At 41.0% G+C, this 25,034-nt stretch overlaps 2 protein-coding genes and 1 non-coding gene across 6 annotated transcripts in view; 1 reads left to right on the top strand and 2 right to left on the bottom strand.

Annotated features, from left to right (window-relative positions):
- Nucleotides 1–13: 13 nt before the first annotated feature.
- dis3l (DIS3 like exosome 3'-5' exoribonuclease) lies at nt 14–13,192 on the bottom strand. The gene is made up of 17 exons (XM_058999041.1): nt 12,850–13,192; nt 12,136–12,289; nt 8,752–8,880; nt 8,482–8,617; nt 8,058–8,225; nt 7,649–7,727; nt 7,116–7,295; nt 6,177–6,346; nt 5,689–5,850; nt 5,035–5,282; nt 4,857–4,949; nt 3,853–4,386; nt 2,847–3,001; nt 2,373–2,551; nt 2,061–2,206; nt 1,375–1,546; nt 14–1,169 (listed from the first exon to the last, which is right to left on the bottom strand). The coding sequence occupies exons 1-17, from the start codon at nt 12,980–12,982 to the stop codon at nt 855–857; spliced, it is 3,153 nt and encodes a 1,050-aa protein (XP_058855024.1). The 5' UTR covers nt 12,983–13,192; the 3' UTR covers nt 14–854.
- Nucleotides 3,372–3,504, bottom strand: LOC131700989 (small Cajal body-specific RNA 14). Its single transcript, XR_009308797.1, has one exon. It is a non-coding gene; the product is annotated as a small Cajal body-specific RNA 14 (non-coding RNA).
- A 2,129-nt stretch (nt 13,193–15,321) lies between the features above and the next one.
- LOC117429889 (multiple epidermal growth factor-like domains protein 11) overlaps nt 15,322–25,034 on the top strand; it is a 79,694-nt gene continuing 69,981 nt past the window's right edge. For 3 of the 4 annotated variants that reach the window (XR_009308443.1, XM_058999039.1, XM_058999037.1), the window contains exon 1: nt 15,322–15,552. The gene's annotated coding sequence lies outside the window, so the exon portion shown is untranslated. The remainder of the gene's footprint in view (nt 15,553–25,034) is intronic. The other variant, XM_058999038.1, reaches the window with a different exon arrangement.

The following is a 25,034-nucleotide window of genomic DNA, read 5'->3' as shown; positions in this document are numbered from 1 at the left end:
ACAGTATGTACAGTAATTAAAAAAAATAAAGAACTTCAGTGCATTATATACTACCTGTTTTGCAAAGCAGCACTGAAACCTGCATGTAAGGGAAGGTCTGCTGCATACCTTACTGCTGCCCCTAATTAGGCAATCAGAATTGAATACAGTAACTCCAAAGATCTTTGTAACAAAAGGGATACAAGATGATAGGTTACTGAGCTTGTCTTTATTTGCAAGTCTCCGGGATGCAGTTTGTAAATTATGTGTGAGGGACAGTTCAGATATTACACTACGAAGTAAAGAGCCACTCTGAGCTGCACTGAAGTGGAAACAACGCAGCAACAATTACTTAAAGCTGAAGTTCATAGCAGATAGTTTCTTCAGAAAAAAAAAAAAAAAAAAAAACTTAAATTACCTTTAAGTTCTTCACAGCTCCATATTCAAATAATCAGTATTGTTGAGAAGATCGCCATTTAAAAAATGTCTTAAGTGCCCAAAGGTTGACAGAAAGGTAAGCAATTGTGAAAAAAAATGGATAAATACATTATGTAGAACAGATTTTAAAAAAGTGTTGATCCAACAATCAAACACACAAATTTTGTCATTTTTATCTTGTCATAGCAGCATATATGGTTAAAAAATAAAAACAGATGAGATAGTTCAGTTGGTTATGCAAAGAAAAAAGAAAAAACGTTAAAAGCATCACATTTTCTGATCGTCATGCTTGTAAACCAACACCTTTCTGCCACAGACACCACCTTAACTTGTTTAATGTAGATAACCACTACACTTGGTTTAGTTTTTTCCAATCACTACAACCATATAGCTCCTGTAGTGGGAGCCCTGATGCAGAGTGACACAGAAGCCCCAGGTCAGGGTGTAAGTGAAGCCGCTGAGACATCCAGCAGGGCCAGCTCTCTGATCTCCTCCAGCAGGGAGTACAAGCTCTTTCCCTGAGTCTGACAGTACTCCTGGTTCTCCCCTGCCACTGCAGCCCTGCTCGCCTGCTCTTCAGCCTGCTGTGCCTCCTCCGCAGAGCGAATCACCTCCCTCACCAGGTCCGCTCTGGCAGGGTGCGGAGTGTCGCAGTGGAGCTGTGGGTCCGACGCCTTGTGAGGTTTGTTGCTAATTATTTCCATTCTGATGCTTTCCGAATGGGATCGAGATGCCTGCACGGATATTCTTACCTTAAAAAAAACAAACAAACATTTAAATTGTATTTATTAGTTTTTTTTGGAGTAATGGTATAATGCAATACTGATTAAAACTCAAAAGAACGTAGAACTTGTTTGACCATTGTACCACATGGACTGATTCACTTGATGGTCTACCTGCATTGTTGCATGTTTAACCCAGCCCAAAATGCATATAAACGGGGCAGCCCTGACTTACAGTGATGTGCTGGAACAAGGGGAAGGTCTCTGACCCGTCTGCTGTGGTCGAGCTGATCCTGTCCTGGAATCTCTTGAGAGTTCCGGGCTTCCACTCGCAGCTTCCATCAGGATTCACACACACCACCAGGCCCTCCTTGTTCTTCAGATAGACAGCTCCTTTAATCCCATACCTGAAGCATCAGAAGGGAAATGAAAAGGGATTCTGCGAACACGTACCCACGGCCTTGTGTCTCTCACAAGCACTGCATTACATGAATCTCCCATGATCTAGGATATTGGAAGGCAAAGCATGGGGAGTCAAGCTTGAAAAAACCTTTCTTGCATAGCTGTTGATTTCATTGAATCGTTTATATCAATTAAATTACAATGAGAAAAATACAACATTACAATCAAGTGTGGTTCTGTCAGCCAAGACAATATTAGCAGGAAAGATGATGCGGAAAGGCCTTTACAGTGTCTAGATCTTTTAATGAGACAAGCTGGTAATATTTATTTATTGAAATGTATTTAAAACTCAATATGCTGTATTTCAAATTTAAACTACTGCGTTGCCAACATATCAAAATTCAGTAACAAAACCACGTGTGTGCTCCTGTGAGGTGCAGGACCCCATAAACAAAAAAAAAAAAAAAAAACAAATGAATGCATACTAAAACGAGCAGTGTGAAACAAACATAAATTTACCTTGGAACAAAAACGAGCAAGCCATTAGCCCGTATTGAATAGATCACAGCATCTGCAATGCAGCGCTCGTCTGTTACAGGGTCCTTATCTTTGAAGTACATGCACTGGAACAGTTCTGTGGACTGCTTCTGTGCATGCTGAGCAGCCTGTAGCACAAACAAACAAAAAAAACATGCTCTATTAAAGAAGTGCAACCAGTCCAATCAAACAGCTGCAATTTATACGGCAAACACAGTTTTCTTGAAGGTATAAGAATGTCTAAAATAATATGCAGTCTGTTTTGCTCTAGTCTGAAAGCCTGCAGGGCTGCACCTTGTTCTTGCTGTTGATATGCTGAGCCAGCTCCTCCAGCTCTTTGTTACTGGCTGGGGTCTCCCGGAGCTCCGCCCCCTTATCTCTCAGGATAGCCGCCATCAGCAGTCTGTGAACCACAATGTCGGCGTAGCGTCGGATCGGGGAGGTGAAGTGAGTGTACCGCTCGAGAGCCAGGCCTGGGGAGAAAACAAATAAAACAACACAGCACTGAGGAACACTGAGAAACGCAATAAACTCAATGATAGGCTTTTTCAATGCCCTCATTGTTGAAAGGAGTTTTGGGTGATGTGCGGACTCCCAAGTGTTAAAGTGCGAAGGATCTCTTAATGTTCCCATTATGAGGAAGTATACTGATTTTGACCTATTAACAGCAGCGCAGTTCACAAGTTCTCGAACTGATCAATTCCCCCTCCCCCTCAGTACACCTGCAAATTCAGCAGGGGCCCTCGGGGTGAGAGTGCTGCTGCTTACCGTAGTGATAGTATTCCTCCTCAGGGTACGCTCCGGTGGAGAAGTACAGGGCGTTAGACATGGCCTGTGTAGCCATGAAGCGCAGGAGCTTATTGACGAGCGGGTCAGCAGGGTCCACAGCCCTGTCCAGGGAGTCTGCCAGGGACTTGTTAGAGCTGCAAGAACCATCAAAACACCATTCACCTGCTTTAGCAGCAATAGCAAAATGAATCAATGCTCATTTAAATAAAGACTTACTCATAGGTATGCAACCAAAAATAATGACAGGTTATTCTGAGGGAACATACATTTTTGAATAGCAGTATTTAAAAGGCTGTGCAGATTTGAAATTGTATCATCTGGCCACTCTCTGCAAAGTGCAATTCCCATTCACAGAACAGCAGCCACAACACTGGCACTGTGTGCTATAAAAAATCATTAGATCCCAATACAAATGCTAGTAAACGTCACCCACAATATCTTGTTTTATGCACATCTCTAAATATATATTTTTCTTCTACATTTACTGAATGAAACCTTTTAAGTTTTGTATGGAGCCATCGCACAGGAAGTCCGACCACTTGACAGACCCTGTCGGCAGGAACCAGTTTTAATGTCCGTGGTTGTCTAAAGGCTGCACTGCACTGCTCAGTAAAGCAGCCATTGCTAGATCAACCACATCAAGCTCAGAGAGGCCGGCTGGGATTTGAACCCTGATCCCCAGGATACAGAGTTCAGGTGTAAACCCATTAAGCTACTCAGCAATTAGAGATTCACACTGGCTTCCTGGGTCACTGATGCTGCAAAGAAAGGAGTGTGAATGAGCCTGCCTATCTATCTATCTATCCCCTCCCCTAAGCAATTATGCTTCAACTGGTAATCTGCCCTTTTTTCCCCCCCAAAATAAAAAAAAAGCTGTAAATAAATCATTTATATTTGTCCTGCTCTGCATAAATAAAAGGGACAGAATATCCCAAGAAAAAAGGTGCTGTATCTCAATGGACAAGTGTACTGAATTCAGCTTTACCGTGTGTCTATGGTGAAGCCCTTGGCCTTGGCGCACTCCACCAGCTCAGTGAAGAACTCCTGCCTGGGCTGGGGGTGGTGGCGGAGCAGGGCCTGGTGAGGGAAACGCTCCCAGATCTTCTTGGCGACCCAGTGATTGGCCAGGATCATGCACTCCGCCACGGTCTCGTGCACCTCCAGGGGCTGCCTGGGCACCAGGGCGGCGATGTTCTTCTGGGCGTCCAGCTGAACACGCACCTCCACACCCTCCAGCTCCAGCGCACCTCCTCTGTCCCGCTTGGCCCTCAAGTGGCGCGCAATGTCCGCCAAGCTGCCAATTGCCCAGACCAGCTGGTCCAGTTTCTCCTGCCTCGTCTCTCCGCCCAGCCCAGCCAGCTCAGGGATCTGCTCCACCACGCTCCAGTCCCCATCCAGCAGAGCCTGGGCTGCCTCGTAGAACAGCTTGTAGGAGGAGCGGATAATCGTGCGGCCGTACCACACCCGCTTCACCTCGTAAGAGCTCTTATCCAGCTCCCACATTACACTCATGGCATACCTGAGGGGCCGGGATCAAGGAAAACAGCATTCACAGCTCTGCACACAAGCAATGCCATTGTTCCATCAGCATTACAAAGATGTTGGGACAAGAGGGAAAGCGACATGTAATACAATAAGAGATGCAGGCCTTCAAATCAGGGACACAAATAGCTTCCTGAGATTAGATTTCCTAAGTTTCATCTGTTTTCACTTTTACCTAGGGGGGAGGGGGTGGGGGGCAATTTGTTACTTACTGGGCTTCGAGCTATAACAGATATATAATAAAACCTCCATCTGCTTGACATAGGAGCAGAGCTCACCAAGTGTTGTAGCGACAAGCAGGCTTCAAGGGGAAGAGGAAGCATTCACAGAACGCTAAACTATGGGAGGATCAAACAGATGCCAGGGAGTTATATCTGAACGTGAACAATGAATATCATTGGGAGGTGAACAGCAGCTTTTAAAAATGTTAGCAGGAAACAAACTTGCCTATCCACACTGCCGAGAAGAGAGCACAGGTCAGCACTCAGGATGGGAGGCAGCATATCATACCGGCGATCAGCTAAATAGTACGTGGTAGCCCTGGTGAGGAAAAGAAAGAGGGCATCGTTGTCATCAGCCAATTCTACCGTTTCGTCTCCACTGTTCAGTGTATTGAGAGAATCACCTGGCTCTGGCCTCCAGGTCGGTGTAGGAGTTTAGCTTGACGAAGTGCGTGACGTCGGCGATGTGCACGCCCAGCTCCACATTGCCGTTGGCCAGCCTGCGCACAGACAGTGTGTCGTCCACGTCCTCGCAGCCCTGGGGGTCGATGCTGAAGACCAGGTGCGTCTCCCTCAGGTCCAGTCTCTCCGGCTCCTGCTCCGACTCCACCCTCCACGGGCTCTCTGGGTTATTCACAGGCATCTCACGCATCTAAAGCATAAAAACACTTCCATTGGCTCATAGAAACGTTCCCTTTTTATGGCATTTCCCTTTTTATGGCCGTTGCTCAGATATTGAGATACACATCACAATACAACTGAGATTACATGAACAGAAGTTGAAACATTACATGCAGTGTGTCTCTTATTGTATGGGGTGTTATTCTGTGCATTTTGGACAAGCTCAAACCGAGCCAAATTACGTCTTTTTATAACAGACACCCAACACAAAACGTATACCCTTTTTATAAATCTGAAAACGAGGATCGTACTCAGGACCTGCTATTAAACAAACGTGTTCTGTGCACAGGATGGCATCTGTACGCAGGATGCGTCAGAGTTTTAACAAATCTGTGAGTATTGATTTCTAATATAAATATAAAGATTGGTGATCTAACCTGGGCTTCGGAGAACGGAGGGACCTGTATGTTGTTTTCCACTAGAATGGCCGCCACCTCTGTCTCCAGGTCGCCAGCTTTCCCCAGCACTCTGACGAAGTGACCGTTCGGGTAGAGCGAGGTGGACTCCCACGAGTCGATGCGTGCAACCACTCGGTGGTCCTGCCGACAAAGGGAGAGAAGAGGCCAGCGTTTAACTCTCCCGAGGAACCTTATAGAGAACATTGTAGCAACACCTTGCATGAGCAAATTCTATTAGAAATCGTAACCTAGATAGGTCTGTATCATTGGTTTGCATCGGTTCTTTGACACAATGAAGTTTACCTTGTGTTATATGACAGAGCTACTACACTGTTGCAGGTATCATTATTTAAAGCACAGTTTTTTTCAGAAATGAATAACACAATTGTAAAAACTGATTAGAGTTTGAGTTTCTGCTTTAGGTTGATATCTTATAGCATGAAGAATTTGCACCTGGCACCCCTCACCTGCAGCGTCTCGGCTTGCTGCGTGCTAATCCGAATTTTGGGAATCCGATAATCCCAGGGGGTCACCAAGATCTTTTGGGAATTCTTGCCCTGGGACTGGACCTCTTCTTTAGGGGGAAAGGTTACCACGTAATCCCGCCAGTTCCTCTGAATAATGCCCACCACCGTACCTAAAAATGTAAGCCAACACAACATTATGAAAAGAACACTTACTGTTCTCTTAACATGCAGGTAGAATTTTGTTCATGTTTCTAAAATCTTTTTTTTACTACATGCGTGTACTACATGTTGCATCGTTCAAAGCAATGTGGGCCCTCTGCTGGCAGTTTCACAGAATTGCACAGCCTTGGCACTTTTCTATCACGCCTTTATAAAACTTGATTGCACTTGTCAGCAGACTTCGTAGGTTTAATGTGGAACAGGCTATTAGGAACGGTATGGTATACAATGAGACCTCTTTGAGTGCTCTTACACTGTCATTCTCTTGAGAGCCCAGGGACTGTTCAGAGTCAGGACTGAGAAGCCTCATTAGTAATCGCAGGGGTATGATTTACAGCTATAACTCACAGATATATGCTACAGTTCCACTGAAAGTGCATAGGCAAAGGATTTCATTTATGTAAATGTATTGGATCGCAGCCTATGAGAGTTTCAGGTATTACATCACAGATGCACAAGAAGCCAGTCTCAACATGCAGAGTTCAAGGGGACGCACTTATAATTGTATACAAAAAAAAACAAAAAACAAAAGTGCTTCACTTTATACAGTATGCTTTTTCAGGGTACTAACAGAGCAGTTTTCACTCCCTCACAACCTCCCGATTCACTCCCAGTTTCGAGTTTGAAGGTTTTACTTCAACGTGAAAATGTGGTAAGAGTCCCCTTGGAGCCAGAACGAATCCCCAAACCCCCCCCCCCCCCCCTCGCTGGACGGGGCACCTGTGGGCATGGGCTGGCTCTGCAGCTCCTCTGCCAGCCTGTCCTCGCCCTCGCTCTGGCTCAGCGCCGTCGCCCTGCCCCTCCACTCGCTCCGTGGCAGCAGCTCCACCGCCACCACATCCCCGTGCAGCGCGCGGTTCCGCTGCTTCCCGCCGCACACCAGGACGTCGCTGCTCAGCTCTGTGAGGAAACGGATCTGATCAGGAGTACGGAGATACACTGCTAGAGCTTATACAGGAAGCGACTGAAGACTTTGTGAAGGAAATGGATACGTTTCGTTTAGTATGCCTATAGCTCTCATATGGGACTGCTGACCTGCATCCTGGGAGTACCACAGTCCCTCACATGTATGTATGTATGTATGTATTTATCTACCAAGTATATTTACATATACACAGGTGACACGACACAAGATTTATTGTATACTTGATTTTGTCCCAGAAGAGCACTAAACATAACACTTAAAAGAAAAACAAACAAGATTAAGAAAAAGAAAAAAAAGTTATGAATTTAGCCAGTTTGTATATATTTACCTGTATTTTTGTTTGCAGATCCTTGTATGCGAACAAAGGCTTCTACTTGTGCTCTATGCTTGTTTACATTGAGCGTGCCCTGGGATTTGAAACATAAAACAACTCATGAAACGAATCTGTTATACCTTCGCTTTCTACAACAACAAAAGCTAAATAAATAAAATGAAAATAAAAGGTCTTGGGTAGATTTTAAAGCATATTGCTTGGGATAGACTGAACTGTGCTCCTTAAGATATGGACAGCAACTGGGATTTAACTAGTAGCCTCATGACGGTTTAGCATGGTGCTCTGAATTCATCCTTAACCACTAGGCATGCCATGAAGCAGTGTTCCACATCGTCAGTATACTTTATCAGCCACTAGAGGGAGTCTGCTCGCAGCAGTGGAAGGAAAGCACTGCAGGTCTGACCTGGATGTATCGTCCGGATTTGATCCCTGCCTGCAGGATCTCCACAGGCAGGTGCTCTGCGTACTCCTTCTCCTGACTCTCGCTCTCCCTCTCCCGCAGAGAATGGACAATCGATTCGTACAGCTCGTGGGCAGCCTTCAGGTCTGGCCAGAAACCCTCCAGGTAGTCCTGAAAAGTATGAGTAATACTGTTGACTTCGTTCACCACAAATACAGAGAAATGGGTTGCATGCAACAGGTTAAACTATATGCACTGTACACATAATCGCATGCTGGATTTAGGAATGATGAGTTTAGGGTTAGATTGTACAATTCTGGGACTGCACCCAAGTACCTAGATGAGTGTGAGGACTCTGATGTGCTCATTACAACTGCCTTTGTATGTTAAGAGAACAGCAGCAAATGACTTTTGTAAAGCACCACACCTTAATAGATATGACGTAAATATCTTTATTTTCACTCCCGTATTTTTCAATGGCATCCTGGTCTTCTGTTATTACAACCAAAGGTTTCTGTCCTGCTAGGTGGTGGTAGTACCACACTGCAGCGTAGTAAATGCATCTGTACCAGGAAACAAAGAGAAAGACACAACTCACTGAAAAGCTGAAATGTTGGCCGTTCAGAGCGTATGGATTTTATTCAAAGCTTTCTTTCTTTCTTTCTTTTATATTTTAACAGGGATAAAGTTTGCACACCTGGTCTGCCACTTCTCCATAGCCTCTCCTTTTTCCCGGGGGCAGTAGGAATACCTCTGGAATTCATTTGAGAACAGAATGCACTCATGACGAGCATCCTTTAGCAAACTACGCAGCCGGTTGTATTGCCTGAGAGGAAGAGCAAAGAACATGCAAATCTGATTTGGCACTCTGTGAACATTTCATTTTCTGCAATTGCTCAGGTCTATTTCCCCTGTCCCTTTGTTACGAGATAAACATGCACTTCTGTTTGTATCTGTGAAAGGATCGTGTTAACACAGACAGCAATGAAATGTGAGTGAAGACCTCTGCATCTGCATCTACAGTGTGACTGTTTGTACAATAAAATGTGAGTTTAAAGATGATCCACTTCAAACTGAATTACTGCAGCAATGTAAACACGGCCACACACTGCAACACCGGCAGCTGCTTAAGCAGGAGTCCAAATGAGACGGACGTCAAAGTAATGAAGTGGCTGAAGGCAGGGCAAGGGCACCAGCACAGAGGGGCCCCTGGGGCTGACTGCCAGCAACGTGCTTCAGCTCAACACTCTTCATACAGTTCTACTTGTCTGCTTTATTACATGTTTTTAAGCCTTTTAAAATATTATTATTTACAGCTCAATTACTACAAATGGACCTGTACTGAAACACACCAAAATGTGCAACACTTTTGTGAACAGAAATAAATTACTACTGGTTTAAAAAAAAAAAAAAAAAAAAAACAACTGAGGCGCACATAAGATGAATTCATCAAACATACAAGCGTGTGCCAGTCACAGTAGACAGGTGCTACACACATAATCCATGACAGAAAGGGATCAATCTTTTTTTTCCAGATGAAACTTGCCTAGCAGCCTCTTGCTCGGAATCAGTGATATGCAGCCCACTCTGCTTTATATCACTCCAATTAGACGACAGACACGTGTGCTTTCCATGAGGAAGCCAGTCCGTGACTCCTGACACACTGAGCTGCCCTCCTCATTTTTCACCAGTGATCATTTCATGTTAAGTGCGAGAGGGCTCCCGTCCCGACACGTGCTATAAAGTCGATTGGCACAGCTGCTGTTTGAGATCCCCGTGGTCTGGGGTGTTGGCAGATGCACAGTGTTTGGATGCTGTCTGGGTTAGGCCCTGAGGATACGGCTTTAAAACAAAAAAAAGAAGCTAAATTCAAATGGTGATAATGATCCTTACTGCAAATTCTTAACTAAGCTGCGTTACTGACAGAAAAAAATAGATAATTACCATGAAGTGCTGTTTCTAAAAAGTAATTATATCATTTTCACACTGCAGCTGACATATCTGACACCCTGAAGTCTAATATAACTACATCTCAGAAATATCTACAGACAGTACCAGGTTTTTTTTTTTTGGCACTGCATAACAATTACATTACTGTGTTTTTTGTACTATCTTTGCACTAGTTATTCATTCCATTTTATATTAGAGACACTCATTAGATGGTATACTGCGATTTCCTGCATTATATGTCAACAATTGTATTTATTTTTGGACAGATTAAGTAAATGCTTTTACTTTTATTTTCATTTACTATACTGTATTTTGAAAATAAAATACATTTAAAAAATGTGTATTATTAATTATTAAAAGGCAGAAAATGCAAAATGATCCACGGGGGACTGGAAGTAACTGACCAGGCGTCTAGGGCAATAAGGAGACTTAAAAGACAATCCTGCCACTCTCAGAATCATAGATTAACGGCATCATTCACTGTACAGCTTTCACAGTCAGTCTAACAGCTCCACAGATGGCCAAAAATATACCTGTTTCATAAAAAGGGCAAAAGCAGTAACCATTAGAAATATATGAGTCAACTTCAAAGTCAATGATCTTCTAGTCCTCACAAGTCTTGTGAGATTCTGCAAAAACAGATTCGACTTCAGATTAGATAGCTACCCCGAGCTCTCCTTATTCAGCGATAACGCTGACTTCACTGTCATCTGGCTCGCGGTGACAGACATGGAGAGTTATTGTCAGAGTTATTAAAATGAAGCCCCATCCCATTAATGATGCAAAAGATTCAAATGTGTTGTAAGCAACAAAAAAGAAAAAAGAAAGAAAGAAATTCTCTTGAGCTTTTAATATGCATCAAGTTTGTAAAAAACACATGTGCAGTTTGCTAGTTAAGGCTTACCTTACATTCAGATTTGTACTGACAGCACAGTCTTGTTGAAGCGGTTCTAGCTAATAAAAACACTGTAAATCTTATCTTGTCGTACACTTCCATTCACTATGCAGGTCTCGTGTGCAGTTTTGAAAGAAGCACACATTACAGCAAACTTGTAATAGGAAGCTCAGTTTGCATAACTTACTTGAATGGAATCTCGCACTTCCTAGGTTATTTCACCTACAGAGCCAAACTGTCCCCTCCACTTCAACGCCTTCTTCTCCATCATTAACCAACCATCTGCTACCTCAGTGAATGACATACTTTGCAGCCAGCGTACATGCTTTGAACTTGGAAGACTACCTGAAAGTAAGGCATGCAAACTCAACACTTATTTTAACTTGGAAGGATACCGGATCTCACATATACAAATTAAAATGCAGGTTTGCTATAACATTCTGCTGCTTTAAAAACTGAACAAGCGAGACTTACGTAGTGAAAGGGCGTTTTTGATAGGTAAAACTAATGGGATTATTTTGTTAGCTACAGGCTAATTCCTTTATGAAATTTCAATTTGAAGCATATCAGATTTCTTCAATGGTACTGAAGCTGTCCAGCAGGGGGCATTGTTCAGTCCGCAGAAGTGGGAATGGAGTGTGAGGCAAACTCAACAGCACTTCCCAGCACAACACCTTAACCACGGCACAAAAGAGCCAGACCTGCTGCTAGCGCAGGCGGTCACAGGAGCTGCATTACCGTCATTAAGTTTGGTGAAATTGTAAGGCTGGCATTCCCAGCCATGTGTGCTCATCTTACAGAAACAACTATCACCATTTAAACTACAGCAGGTCTACGACAGATGTGTGCCGCTGAAAACACATGGATAAAGAGATTGTGGAGAAAGGTCTGGTAACACTCACTGAAAACACATGGATAAAGATATTGTGGAGAAAGATCTAGTAACACTTCACCTGCATTACAATGGAAGTGAAAAACGTGCACAGTAATCAAATCCTCCTGTTGACATAATATAGTATACACACCTGAACCTTCTGGATCTAGTGGACTTGTTTAAAACCAAAATTCATTATTATTATTATTATTATTATTATTATTAGCCTACTGAAATGCGTCTCCAGAAACAATAGGGGCGCCTGGTATCTATACTCAATTATATAAGTGTGTGACTGTCGGAGCGTCTAGAAATATAACTACTAATATTGTTGAGTACAAGAGAAATACAAAGCGCCGTACTTGCGTCCTTTCTGGTGCTGGACTGATTGGCAGGCGGTCTGCGTGAAGATGACGCCCCTCAGCGCTGGAAACTCCAGAATCTCTAGGAAGTCCTGCAGCACCTTCCAGTCCGGGACGATGTAATGGGTCACGTTACCTGGAAGAAGCTTGCCATCTGTAAATAATACATACATAAAATCCAATGTACACGTATGTTAAATGTCAAAGGTATCTCAATTACACAGCATGCTCTATTAAAAAAATCTACTGACATTACCTGGCAGCCTCGGGATCATTTCCCATGTACTATACCTTTACATTTCTTACTTATTTGTTTTCATTAAATCAAAGAAAGTACTGTATTATAAACGAAAACTATTTAATGGAAGGTGAAAACGATACTGAAGAGCTAATTCACATTAGTTTGTAGATCACGTGACTGTCCGCTGAGCCCATAGCCATGTAGTAAACAACAGATCTTCATTTACAGCTGATGGAAATAATCTTATTAGTGAAATCAAGGCGATTTCAGAAGTTAAAGTAATATTAATAATAATAACAACAAAAAAAAAGCGTGGTTGCACGATGAGAAAAAAATGTGACTGCTGTCTCGCGGACCAGTGGGCAAAATATTCTGTATTACAGTGACAAAATCCTCGAACGTTTTAATTTTTACGGTGTTTAATTGAAATGCGATTTTTCTCTTACGCTTCATCGTGTTGAAATAATTCTTACCGTTGTGACATGAAGCCTGACACAGAGAACTAAAGCAAGGGACGTGTTCTCTCAGATAGTGCTCCCGGACGACTCGAACTGTCTTTCCCCGGGAGCTCTTCAAGTGAAGGGTTCTTTCGGTTTTTAACAGCATTGTTGTATTTCCCGCTATCGTGCCTTTATTATTCAGAGCCCAATTTCTCAACCTGTTAATTACCGTTTATAAAACCAGCGGCTGTGCTACACAATTCTCAACATTGCGCCCCTCCGCTTTACGACCTGGAAGAGATCCCTGCGCTGTGTTTTGATCATGTGATTTGTCGCGTCACAGGAAGCTCCGTGTTGTGTAGTGTAGGAACGAGAAGATACCAGACCTCTGAAGTGTCATTTAATTAAGTCTTAAATGACGAACGAGAGGTGTTTTATGTTGAAATAATAACCCCTTTATGGGAAATAATGAATTTTAGAAACACTCAGTGAATGCAAGATAACGCGGATCTGTCTTTGCTGTGGGTTTATGGGTTTTAATTTCTGTTATAAGGTTGCCTAACCACAAGCTAGTAAAACACAAAATGTGTGCCTATTCATTCCCGTATATGGCCATACTATTTAAGCGGGAAAGGGTTACACGGTTCAGTAACGCCTAATTTGTGTTGCCATATACAAGGGTTTTAGCTTGCACCCCAATTTCCTTGTCAACTAGAAAACAATTTGGGGGGCAAGTTGTGCCTCTTTAGGTCAAGGTGTACCAAGAGGGATTAAGTATGAGGAGGCGTGTGGTCTGATTTCTGATAAAGAGTCGCGTTACCATAATTTAGACTCCGTGTACACTAGGACAGTGCAGCTTTTTCATACCCCAATTCGTTCTGGTAAGCGTAGTCCTGCTTTGAAAGGTACCAGAGCCAGGTCAAACGTACCAGCATGCATTGCGATGTGAGTGGAAAAGCCTGAACTGTCCTTGTGTGCAGGAGTCACGTGGTAACCCTAATAAAGAGGGTTCATCTGTGGTACAAATATTCTAAACAAACCCCAAGAAGCATATTTCAGCATCTAACTGTACATGACTGAGCAGTGGGGAAATAACATGACCTTTCTTTGGACTTGTGTTTGTTGTTTGTGTGCATTTTGAGCAGTAAAAACATTTTTCACAGCTAACTGTTTATTGAGTGCAAATTTCTAAGTTCAGCAGAGGCCTGTACTGTAGATGGTAATCATGTACATTACAGGATTCAATTAGGTGGTCTGTTCTCAGCAGGATAGAGTTAACTCTGCAACATGCACAAAGCATACATTATGTTACCTGTATGACAAAGCTTGCCATCAGCAACACAAGGCTCCCCACTGTGAGCAGACACACACACACACACACACACACACACACACACACACACACACACACACACACTCACACACTCACACACTCACACACACACACACACACTCACACACACACACACACAGACACACACACACACACACTCACACACACACACACACACACACACACACACACACACTCACACACACACAGATTAGAGATGTGAAAATTACAATGAAGCACATGAACAAGGACGAGTAGTTTAAACATTACCAAAAATAACTAAAGGTGGGTGGGTAAATGAGACATCTTTAGCTAGTCTGTTGGAACCCACATCCACTGCATTAGATCCAGATTTGCAATATCTGCTAATGACTGATTTGGAGCAGGACTCTGAAGATGGCTGTCTCTTGCCCGTACTTGTTGCACACTCTTATTTGATCCATTTTAAGCCCAAAGCAGTGCTGAAAAGGTTAAAGTAATCACTGTTCTGGTAATGATCCTGGAACAGTGAGCACTATAATAATAATAATTGGTATAATTGCTTCTCCTGCTTTAAGACTATTTCTTTTCAGTGGGGGGGGGGGGGGGGGGGGGGGGGGGGGGGGGGCTCTTTATAATTAGCTGATTATCCAGCCAGAGTAATCATTCAAATGACAAATGGTTGCTATATGAGCTCCACCGCAATGTGCAGCACTAGAAACATCTTTTTATTACAGTGGTGCACAAAAAAAGGACGTGTTTTATTACAAGATGTCAAACTAGGTCTATGGCAAAGACTTCAAGAGTGTAGCAATATTAATATATTGGGGTCCTGACTTATAAGACACATTCATCAAGGAGTTGTAAGATTTTGCTCAAAGCCAGGTGCTGCTTGTCATATCATGTCATCTAACAAATGCAATTTTATAATAATAATACTTTGTGTGTGTGTGTGTGTGTGTGTGTGTGTGTGTGTGTGTGTGTGTCTGTGTGTGTGTATTTGTGTGTGTGTGTGTCTGTGTGTGTGTGTGTCTGTGTGTGTGTGTGTAATTATTATTTTTTTTAATGTATAATATCTTCAAAGTGCTACAGCAGGTGAAGAGGATGCACCCGCCCCAGCCAGCTTCAGCACCAGGGTCTGTGACGTCACGCATGTTTAAAGTGGGCCGCGCTCATCCCCGTTCAGACGAGCTGCGGTACAGAGAGGCGGGGAGATGCGCCGGGGGAGCTGCGCTTATTCTGCACCGGGGATGAAGAGTATGCAGAGACCGTACCGCATCTGAGTGAGGGTGTGCACTTCAGAACTTTCCACTCTGCTACTTGAAGTTGAAACCTTTTCTTTCACAAATTCATTATCGTTATACAAATATTTTACCAAGACATTGCTTGAATTGAAGGAGAGGTGATGCATGGTTCTCCCTGAGGTATGATTTGTTTTAAAAACCCAATAGGTTCTGCATTTTCAAATGTCTTGCTATGTATTGCATGCTTCAATTGTATGAATGTGTATTTCCGGAGTTAAATACCCAACGTCTCCCTTGATGGCATTGTCATGATGGTCTGTTCGCTGATGAGCGTTTGTACCTGGGCGTTTATATACAACTAGTTTGCTCTTCTACTAGTTTATGATGCAACAAGAACTACTTGAACATCGGTTATATTAAATACTCAATAAAGAAAGTCATCACTCGCTATCAATAGCATGCTCACAATGCTTTTACTGGATTCACTTGACTGCATGTATTAGTTGTATACCGTATTTATGTAGATATGTTACTGTTGTGTTTCACAATGCTGTGCATTTTTGCAGTACTATGTTGAAGTAAGCTTAGCCACTGACAACTGTCCAGTAATTGAAGCACATTAAATGAAGTAGGGCTTCGTGCTAAGTAGTGAATTGCAATACAGAATTTGTCAGCACTTTGTTAATTGTGTTTGAGCAACGGTGCGGCAGATTAAAAAGCAGACGGTTCGGTTCAAACGTGTAGTGTTACTGTTCTTGTGGTTGACATTGTTGAAGCAGAAGTTCAAAGTTAAAGGTGTTTTTGCTGTTGTTGCAGAGCGTGATGCAGCTGATAAGCATTGCACATATGCAAGTCGTATACCTGTATGCTAACTAAGAAGAGCTCGAATAGACAGCTGAAGAGGAGGTTCATGCGGGGCTCGTGATTTTGAACAGAAGGTGTGGAATGTTTGGAGCACAGTGAACTCTCACTGCTCCATCGCGGTGTGTTCTGCCCAGGAGCTGTGACAGTCTGTACAGTCAATAATACCGCATCACACAGGCGCCACGAGCAAGTTCGAGAAGTGGAACTTTTCATGCATCGATCGGCAAAGTGTGTGCTGCAGACAGTAACTGAATATGTTGCCAAACGCACCTTGCAGGGTTCCTGGCTAATTCCAGTAAGAGACGTGTTGCATGTCTGGTTTTTGATTTTAACGCCACTAAGTTTTACAGATCCAGATAAAAAGCTGATCTTGGAGATTAGCCTATGCTAACCGTGGATTGTGAAAACAGCCGTTCACATGCTGATAAAATAATACTAATGAAAGTTTCAAAATTATCCCAGAGATCAATATGATTCACTCTATTTATGGGTAAATGATATAATAATAATAATAATAATAATAATAATAATAATAATAATAATAATAATAATAATAATAATTTACTTCAGTGATGTATTCAGTTAAACGGAATTTGGTGTAGCCTATACAGTATATTACCTTATAAAATATCCTAAATATTGTACAATTTATGTCAATAATGAGTTTATAAAAGAATAATGTAAACAAATATCATTCATTACTAAAGGAAAAATACAGGAACATATTTGGCTTTATGACTTCAGTTATTTGATGTATGCATTTGCTTTTGACGTTATTTATTGATGTATTTATTTTGTTGGCAAACACACGCATTGGCGTTTCTTCAACAGCTCACAATGTATTAAGGTAGCATTATACACGCTGTTGTAAGTGGCTCGGAGCAAGCTGATCTGAAATTGATATGTCAGTTTGTGGATGTTGATTGAATTAGACAGGAGGGTCACCATTGTCTGAGATAAGGTGAGTGGTTGTCCTTCAATAACTGAAAAAAAAACCAGAATCACTATCGATCCGTTCCTGCCGTCAGAAAGACTTGTATTTAATGAGTGGAAGCGGGGCTTTGGCAAGCAAAAACTGCAGCAACTCACTCTGCCTATAGGTGTCCCCATTGAGCAAAGGATTGAGGGCCACCTTTGTGCACTTTGCAAAAAATGTCTAACTATAAAACAATATATTTTTATATTCTAAAAAAAAAAATAGAAATTGCATGAAAATCTGAGTAAATGTCATGATTTAATTTAGCTTCAGCAAATTAGGAGAACTGCATTTTATTCATTTTATATTTTAAATGAACATTTTGATTGATTAAATCAAGTTTGCTGTTCATTAAACCAAGCTGTTTCATTCTCACTTTTCAAAGCACTGTTTAATCTATGTGAATGTTTATATAAACATTCTTTAAAAGCATTCCTTAAAGCAGGCTGCATTTTTCTGAATAGGGCCCTATATTGTGCATGTGAAAACAATGTGAACTGAAAGGGGAATGGATTCCACCAGCTGCCCATTTGAACAGTTCATCACGTAGTTTCTTATCTCAGTGCTTCAGCAATCTCTGGCACGTTTTCATAATTCCATTTCTAAAGGATGATTTTATCTTACTGGAGAGAACAAGCCATAAACATGGGGAGGGGATAGGGTTTTTTCCCTCTTTGTATTATATCAGAAAGGCTTTTGGATTAGGCTTTCTGTTTTCATTCATTGTGCTGGGATAATAAAAGGACGACAGAAAGAGCAGACAGGTTTTATCCACAGACACGCACACTATGCTTATTTTAGATACAGACATTAAATTCAGAGACTGTTTGGTTTTTGGCTGCAGTTATTTTTTTTTCTGGTTGCTCCAGCTAGTTTACTTGCAAACCCCAGGCCTGAATTAAATCAAAGTTGATGGTGCCACCATACTGTGGCTACACTTTATAACTGCAATGGCAGTGCCATACTTTTGTATTTAATTCATGTCTTTATTTGACAATCTACTCCCGTTTCATTGCTGTTCTGCTTTAATGGGAGTTTAATTTAATACTAACACAGGACCTTTCATGTGTTACGTCCTGGTTTTGTTTTTCATATTTATCACCTGTATTCCAAAGTGTAGTTTGCACAAATGTTATGGAAATAAACAGTGCAAATTTAAATCTCTGACCAAAAGATATTTATAAATCTGTCCTATTGTGTTTATTATTGTTTTTTTCATATTTTTTAATGTATGTAAGGAGACATATTACTGTGAGGAAAAGAAAAAAAAAACTTGATTTCATGGCTTTCAGTTTTTTGAAAAACAGTTTTGAATAAAACCTGTTATTTCCACACCAGAGAAACCTCACTTTCCACAGAAAGAATGGTCCTGAGCCGGAAAGCTGCTGTAAATGCTTTCATTGTTTTCTGGCAGTGGATCCATTGCTTTTAAAACCTGTTCTTTTTTTAGACAGCACACCCAATCCAGCTTGATTGGGAAACAGAGCCACAGTGAGAATGTGCCGTCCTTTAAGGGAACTGGTGCATCTGTGTAGGAGCAGTGAGATCTGATTCTCTCTTCAGTAAATACAGTACAAGCTTAAAAGGTGCCATTTTGATTACTGTAACTTGATCTGTGAATTGACCTTGTTGTGTTTGCTTCAGTATTATGATCGATCTGTTTAGAAATACTAAAATAAACTGCTCTATGAAGGATCGTTTAGTATTTTTTTAAATTGACCACTTATTGATTTTTTTAAGAGTAATTGTAATATAGTGTAACATACAGCCATGTGCACATGTATTAGAACACCCCGTTGCTTCTGATGCTTTGATTTATTGTGCATATGAAATCAAACCACTGGAACTGAAAGTCTTGGAGAATTGTCAATGTAGGCAAATTAGAGATTGTCTAATTTAATCGATGACTTTAATAGGCCAGTCATGCAATTCATTTAAAATAGTAAGATAAAAAAGGAACACAGAGCCACAAATGGTGAAATGCATGAGACTTTTAGAAGTTGTTTAAGATGCCTAATTAAAGCACAAAGTGATCGATCATTTTCACACACGACCACCTGTTGTTTCTATATCACTGATTACTGAGCGGAGATTGAAATTCTCCCACCCTGAGGTTTTCATGCAGGTAGGTATATAAAGGATATATATATATGCCACATCTGGAGGTGTTCTGATACATTTGCACACTGCTGTATAGCTATATGCACCCCCCCTCCCCTAGCATCACAAACCACACTTATTTCTGCAGGCCATAATAAGTGACTAGAAGGAAGAGAAGACTGAATAATCTACAGGAAAATCTGACAATGAGCATTTTGTTGTATTTTGTATTTGCTTGCGATTGCCCTGGATAAGGGCGTCTGCTAAGAAATAAATAATAATAATAATAATAATAATAATAATAATAATAATAATAATAATAATAATAATAATAGATGGGGGGGATGGCTTTTAAGGAGCTGCAAGGTGGGCTGCAAATCAGAACTGAAAGTACCACGCTGGACGTGAGGACTAATTCAACGCTGTATATTCACATACATATTACTATGAGAGCATGGCGTGCACAGCAGCAATTCATCATAGAGGCATTTGTCATAACTTTGCATTGCAATTTTGTAATGCATCTTTTGTTTTGACTGTGAAAGAAAAAAAAAGCTTTCAGCATAATTAAATGGCATATTTTTTAATAACATTCATCAGTCAACTTTCATTAGGTTTTTTTAGTTATGTGCTAATGCACCCCCACCCCTTCTCCCTGGATGGTACCTAGATCAATGTAATGGCATTGAAGGATTTTTGCTAGCTTTTTGAAATGCTTATTCCTGTATTTCTGTTGTTAAAGATGTGTCATTTTGGTGGGGTCTGATATTGTTGTTTAGATTTTGGAAAATGTATAAGGTTTTTGTTTAACTCGGGTACAGTATTAAATTAGACATGCAATAGGATTTACAGAATCATTTAAAGTTTGAATGCAGTAATAATAATAATGATGATCAAGGATTTGAAGTTCCAGAGATTTTTCTGGAGGCATGCTTTACAGAGGAAGTAGTTTTAAATGTTTTTTTTTTTTTTTTTTTAATTCTGCATATAGCAATCATTCTGAGAAGTTCCTTTTATGATCACTCGAATACTGGGTATTTATGACTTTCTGATATTTGATGGTGCTTGACTTCTAGTTTCCAGATTGTCTTATAAGTGAACAGCTACTCCCGTGTGGTGAGTCAGGTTTTCACTCGTATTGCTGTCAGGGAACAGCAGCTGTTCTAGATGACAGACACTGTTCTCATGTAGCCTGTGTGACAGCAGAAAGAGAATCAGACAACTGGAGCTGAAGAGCAGCTCCTGAGCTCAGACCAGAGCTCCTTCACATATACTAGAACAGAACAGGCTGTATCAGACACTGAATACAGAGCATTACATGTGAAATTCCAATACCACGCAGCATCATTGCAAACACTGTCAAGTCAAGAGGGCAACCCCAACATGTGAAAATGTACTGGAATCTGAAGCATCTTCATTTTCAAAATACTGTATTTGTAGCAACTGCCCTTATAAAAGTTTCCCCTAGATAAAAGCATAGTGTAATACAGTATAGTGAAAGCATGGGGAAGCATAGGTAAGCATTGTAAATAATAGCGAAGTATGGTAAAGCATATTACTAAACATGGCAAAGCAGGGTAACTATGGTAAATGCAGAGTATAACCATGGGAAAGGCATGATAAAACTGCAAACACTACCTTGGCAACATTAGTTCATAATTCACTGATGTAAATGTCATATTTGTCAATGGAGAACAAATGATTTAGTCTGGTCTGGTGTACAGATTGCTGATCAAAGCAGTTGGTAACTGAAACTGATTGGTTCTATATTTTTGTATTTTATAAATATATTAAGACTTTTTAAAGCACTTTTTTTTACATCTTTCAATAGGATTCTTTCATCAAGCCATCAGTGCCATCTTTATAGCACTCGTATGTGTTTTTTCTAAAAACATTAATCTTCTCTTAGTGTAAAAACAGCTGCTCGTTCATTTTGTCATACATCCCACAATTTCATTTCTGCGTTTTGCAGTCTAGTAAACCCTTTCAGCTAGCAATCCGAGTGTTTGGTGGATCAATATATTTAATTAGTGTTGATTAATGAAGGAGTGTTGGCTGCGGAATACAGTCATTAGAATTTTCAAGGACAAAATGTATTGGCATCCAGGCATGTTCCAATTTATACTGGGAAGTAATTTGCATTATTCTTCAGCAAATACAACACATATTTATTTTGAGTTTCAGTCAGATTCAGCATGTGGAATGCCAGCAGCGTGTATGTGTGGCACTAATGTTCATGCGTTCTGTAACATGGTTCTGAGTTGATTGTGTTCTTCCATCACCACTGAAAGCAAGACCTGGGTCTACCGCATTAAAGAGTGGCATTAGGTCCTTGTAAAGAAGTAACAATGTATGAAACAAATCATGAAATACAACAGAAGTAAAAAAATAAATAAGCACGGCTATAAATACTAAATCCATTTCAAAAGCATATGACTGCTTAAACGTTAACGCAAACTTGTAAACGTACAAATGTGTCTCCCGTAGATTTACAGCCTCAGTTATAAGATCAGCTTGCAGAGGAAAGCTAGGAGAAACAGCGCACAAGAGGGTACGAGTTGCAACATAAATAAAACCTCTTTTAATGTCAGCGTCCCAAAGCTTTCTTGTACAGTAGCCTCTTTATTCTGAAAACCGAAGAATACTCCAAAGCACTTCTAGACAGGAAGCGGGTAAAACAACAAAAGAGAAACAAAACTAATGAATGAACCCCCCCACCCCGACTCCCCCCCCACACAAATGAGATATTAATGTGCGCAAAACCAGAGCAAGCCCATGTCAGTGTTAGAGATGCTGAATAGCCCATCAAAGGGCTTTTAGCTCTCAAGAGGCCTCTTGCCTTGAAGCATGAACAGAGAGCTGACAAAAGAAGAACTATATTGTGTTCACTTGAGGAAACATACATTACTTCTTTACAAGGACCTAATGCCCTTGGAAAAAGGTTTGCAGGCTAAACAAGTTATTACTGCTGACTATTTTCTTAAAAGAGTAATGCATTAGGGCCATTAGAATACCAGGATTAAATGGATAGTGGCAGTTTCTCTAGAGTTTCAGAGTTTTATTTTACTTAACGTAAAAGAAAAAAACGAATGTTTTGTCCCGACAGTCAAACGGTACTTCCACAAAAGCATTTAGGAACATATTTTCAAAGTGTTTATGCCAGCCTTTAACAAACTCCTATTTTCACAAAACTAAAACCAAACAACTAAGTTCTATATTTCAAGTCCTTTTCAGCATCTCATTCTGTAACATTCACATGTTTTTTTTTTCTCCTTTCAAAAAATAGGAGTTAAAATAAATAATAATCTTTGCTCTATTTAGATTATTGGTGCCAGCCTAAACCACTAATAAACTGGCACCAATTAAGTATTATAATTCAATACTGGAAATATTTGTCAATGGAGAACAAATGATTTAGTCTGGTCTGGTGTACAGATTCCTGATCAAAGCGGTTTTGATACCCCGTCTTCACAGCAGAACAGGGAGGGCCAGTTACCAATGTGTTTATTCAGTGTATTACCTGCAGCTGGCAATAGTTCATTATCAAGACAGACCAACATCAGACGCAATTATAGGGCAAAGGCCAAGAAATATGAAATCTGATCATATGGCATAGTAAAAAAAAGGCAAACCATGGTAAACTGTGGTAAGTGCGAAATGACTGTGAAAAGTGAACTTGGTAAACTTTAGTGCCCCAAGCAAGCGAAGTAGAGACTGACCAGGCTGGAGCTTGCCTCTAGGGTTGAGTGGCTCCTCTGCATCAATTGTTCTTGAAAACCTCTTCATGTAGGATCAATGGACTTGCAGAAACTGTTTTTGTGCCTCACTATACAGATCTCACTTTCGCTGACTGTGTGGTGGGAGAGAATTCCACCTCGAGTCTCCAGGGAGGTTTCCTGTGATGCTGTTCTTCTCCATCAAAGGAAATGAGATTTGAGAGGTGCTGCTGATTGATTGAGATCTCATTATGTGCTTATCAGAAACAGTCATGTGAGTTTTCTATTAGAAAATGCCTCAAAGCCATGAATAGAACATTAACAGAAACCTATGAAATCCAAATATATCAGAGGAGCTGCATTTTCTCAGCCAAGGCCCTGGGTCTAATTGAGCAGCTCCGGCAGTGTGCATGTTTAAAGGAATAATTCACCAGGTTCTCAAACAAGGTTTCAAGTTTACATGCTTTCTGTACACTGGGAGCATTGTGCTACAGCACAGGTACCCAGAGATAGGAGGATCCCTGTCACTGTTCTTCTTCTTCCATTCAATTTCAAGATCTGACCCTTTTTTATTCTTCAGAAAATCTCCCTTTCCTTAGGGATCCTGACTTTAAAGGAGCCTATTCTTAGATATTCTTTTTTAAAATCAATAAATATAGAATAAGCCATATATTTACATTAGTTAGCGAGAACCCCGTTCAATCCAGAGCTATGAATGCCATGAACTCTACTGTAGCTTGAGGAAGCAAAACCAAATGGACTTGGAGCTACCTCATTTACCTGCAAGCGTGTTAATGTACTGTACTGCATTTCCTATTCCAGAGAGGAAATGGAACGGCAGCCTAATGAGTCTGCTGGTACATTCCATTGTATGAAGAATGTTTTTTTTTTTATCTTATTCCAATTTGTCATTAAAGAGCACCTGCAAGTTCAGGGCTGCCATCTCCTTAGAGGTGCAGGTGTGTCATGATGCCAGTCGAGAGCTCACTGATTCTTAATTACCCCGATGGAGCGAGCCCGCCTTCACCCTGGGAAACCAATCAGCAGACACATCGTCCCACTCCATCTTCAACGGAGGGGACCGCTGGGATACTGCAATGCATATCTGATGTCTCACCTGCGTATAGCCCGTCACTGGCCTGGTGCACATTTCTAGTGCTACCAGCATGTTTTGTTCCCAATAAAACCAGACAGTTGTCTCCAAATACTTGAAAAAAATAAAAGCAAAAAACTCAGATAAGTAAAAGACTAGAAACAAACCAAATAGAAAAAGCATCCCACTAACGGAGTCTGTGGTTGAGATGATAAATCCTCTTCCTAGGAGGTTCTGCAGTGGAAAAAAATGGCTAAACAAGTGATATTTCCCCCCAGTCAGATAGCAGAGTAGACATGATCGCTGTGGTAAACCATTGTCCCAGGAGGGAGGATTTCTGATCTCCTCGCTAAAGCTCACGTATTGCCGAGTTCAGTGAAAAAGAGTGACAGTTTATAAGTATTGGGTCCACGGGGGCTCAGCAGTCTGGTCATTAATGAATTGATCAATTTTGTTCTAGTTTGTCTTAATGACAATGCGGTTCTCCAAGGACTTCGGTGACTTTTTACAAATACTGCTGATGAGCCCACCTGCCTGTTCTGCCTCGGAACAGCATCAACATAATTCCCTGCCTTTAAACCCAGTCGTCAAGCAGCTGGTCTGTCTCCAGGAAAAGTTTCTGCTGTTGTTCGTAAAAAAGTCTCAAGATCTCAAAGAACGGATCTTTGAGTCATGGATTTTAATAAATGTTTGTGATAAAATGGAAAAATGAAACGGATGTTGATGCAAGTAGGCAGTAAATGATATATGACATTGTCTTATGAAATCTGATTTGAAACGTTTTTTTAACATTTCAGAATTCTTCTGGATTTTTTGATCACAAGTGGTTTTATGAGTAGCAATTCTTATTCATTGACACGTCCGTCGCTGATGTGATGAATTCGTTTTGCCAGCAAGTAGAAATAAAAGGACC

Source organism: Acipenser ruthenus, chromosome 24 (genome assembly GCF_902713425.1).
Source record: "Acipenser ruthenus chromosome 24, fAciRut3.2 maternal haplotype, whole genome shotgun sequence".
NCBI classification, from domain to species: Eukaryota; Metazoa; Chordata; class Actinopteri; order Acipenseriformes; family Acipenseridae; genus Acipenser; species Acipenser ruthenus.
Note: the sequence above shows the minus strand (reverse complement) of the source record. Positions and strands in the feature narration are given on the sequence as shown.

Excerpts from the sequence above, each read along its gene's own strand:
- dis3l (XM_058999041.1), bottom strand. The coding sequence starts at position 12,982 with ATGCTGTTAAAAACCGAAAGAACCCTTCACTTGAAGAGCTCCCGGGGA. Across the intron at positions 7,296-7,648 it reads ATCTGCAAACAAAAATACAG|AGCTGAGCAGCGACGTCCTG; the intron begins GTAAATATATAC and ends GTTTCCTCACAG. Across the intron at positions 2,207-2,372 it reads ATATCAACAGCAAGAACAAG|GCTGCTCAGCATGCACAGAA; the intron begins GTGCAGCCCTGC and ends TTTGTGCTACAG.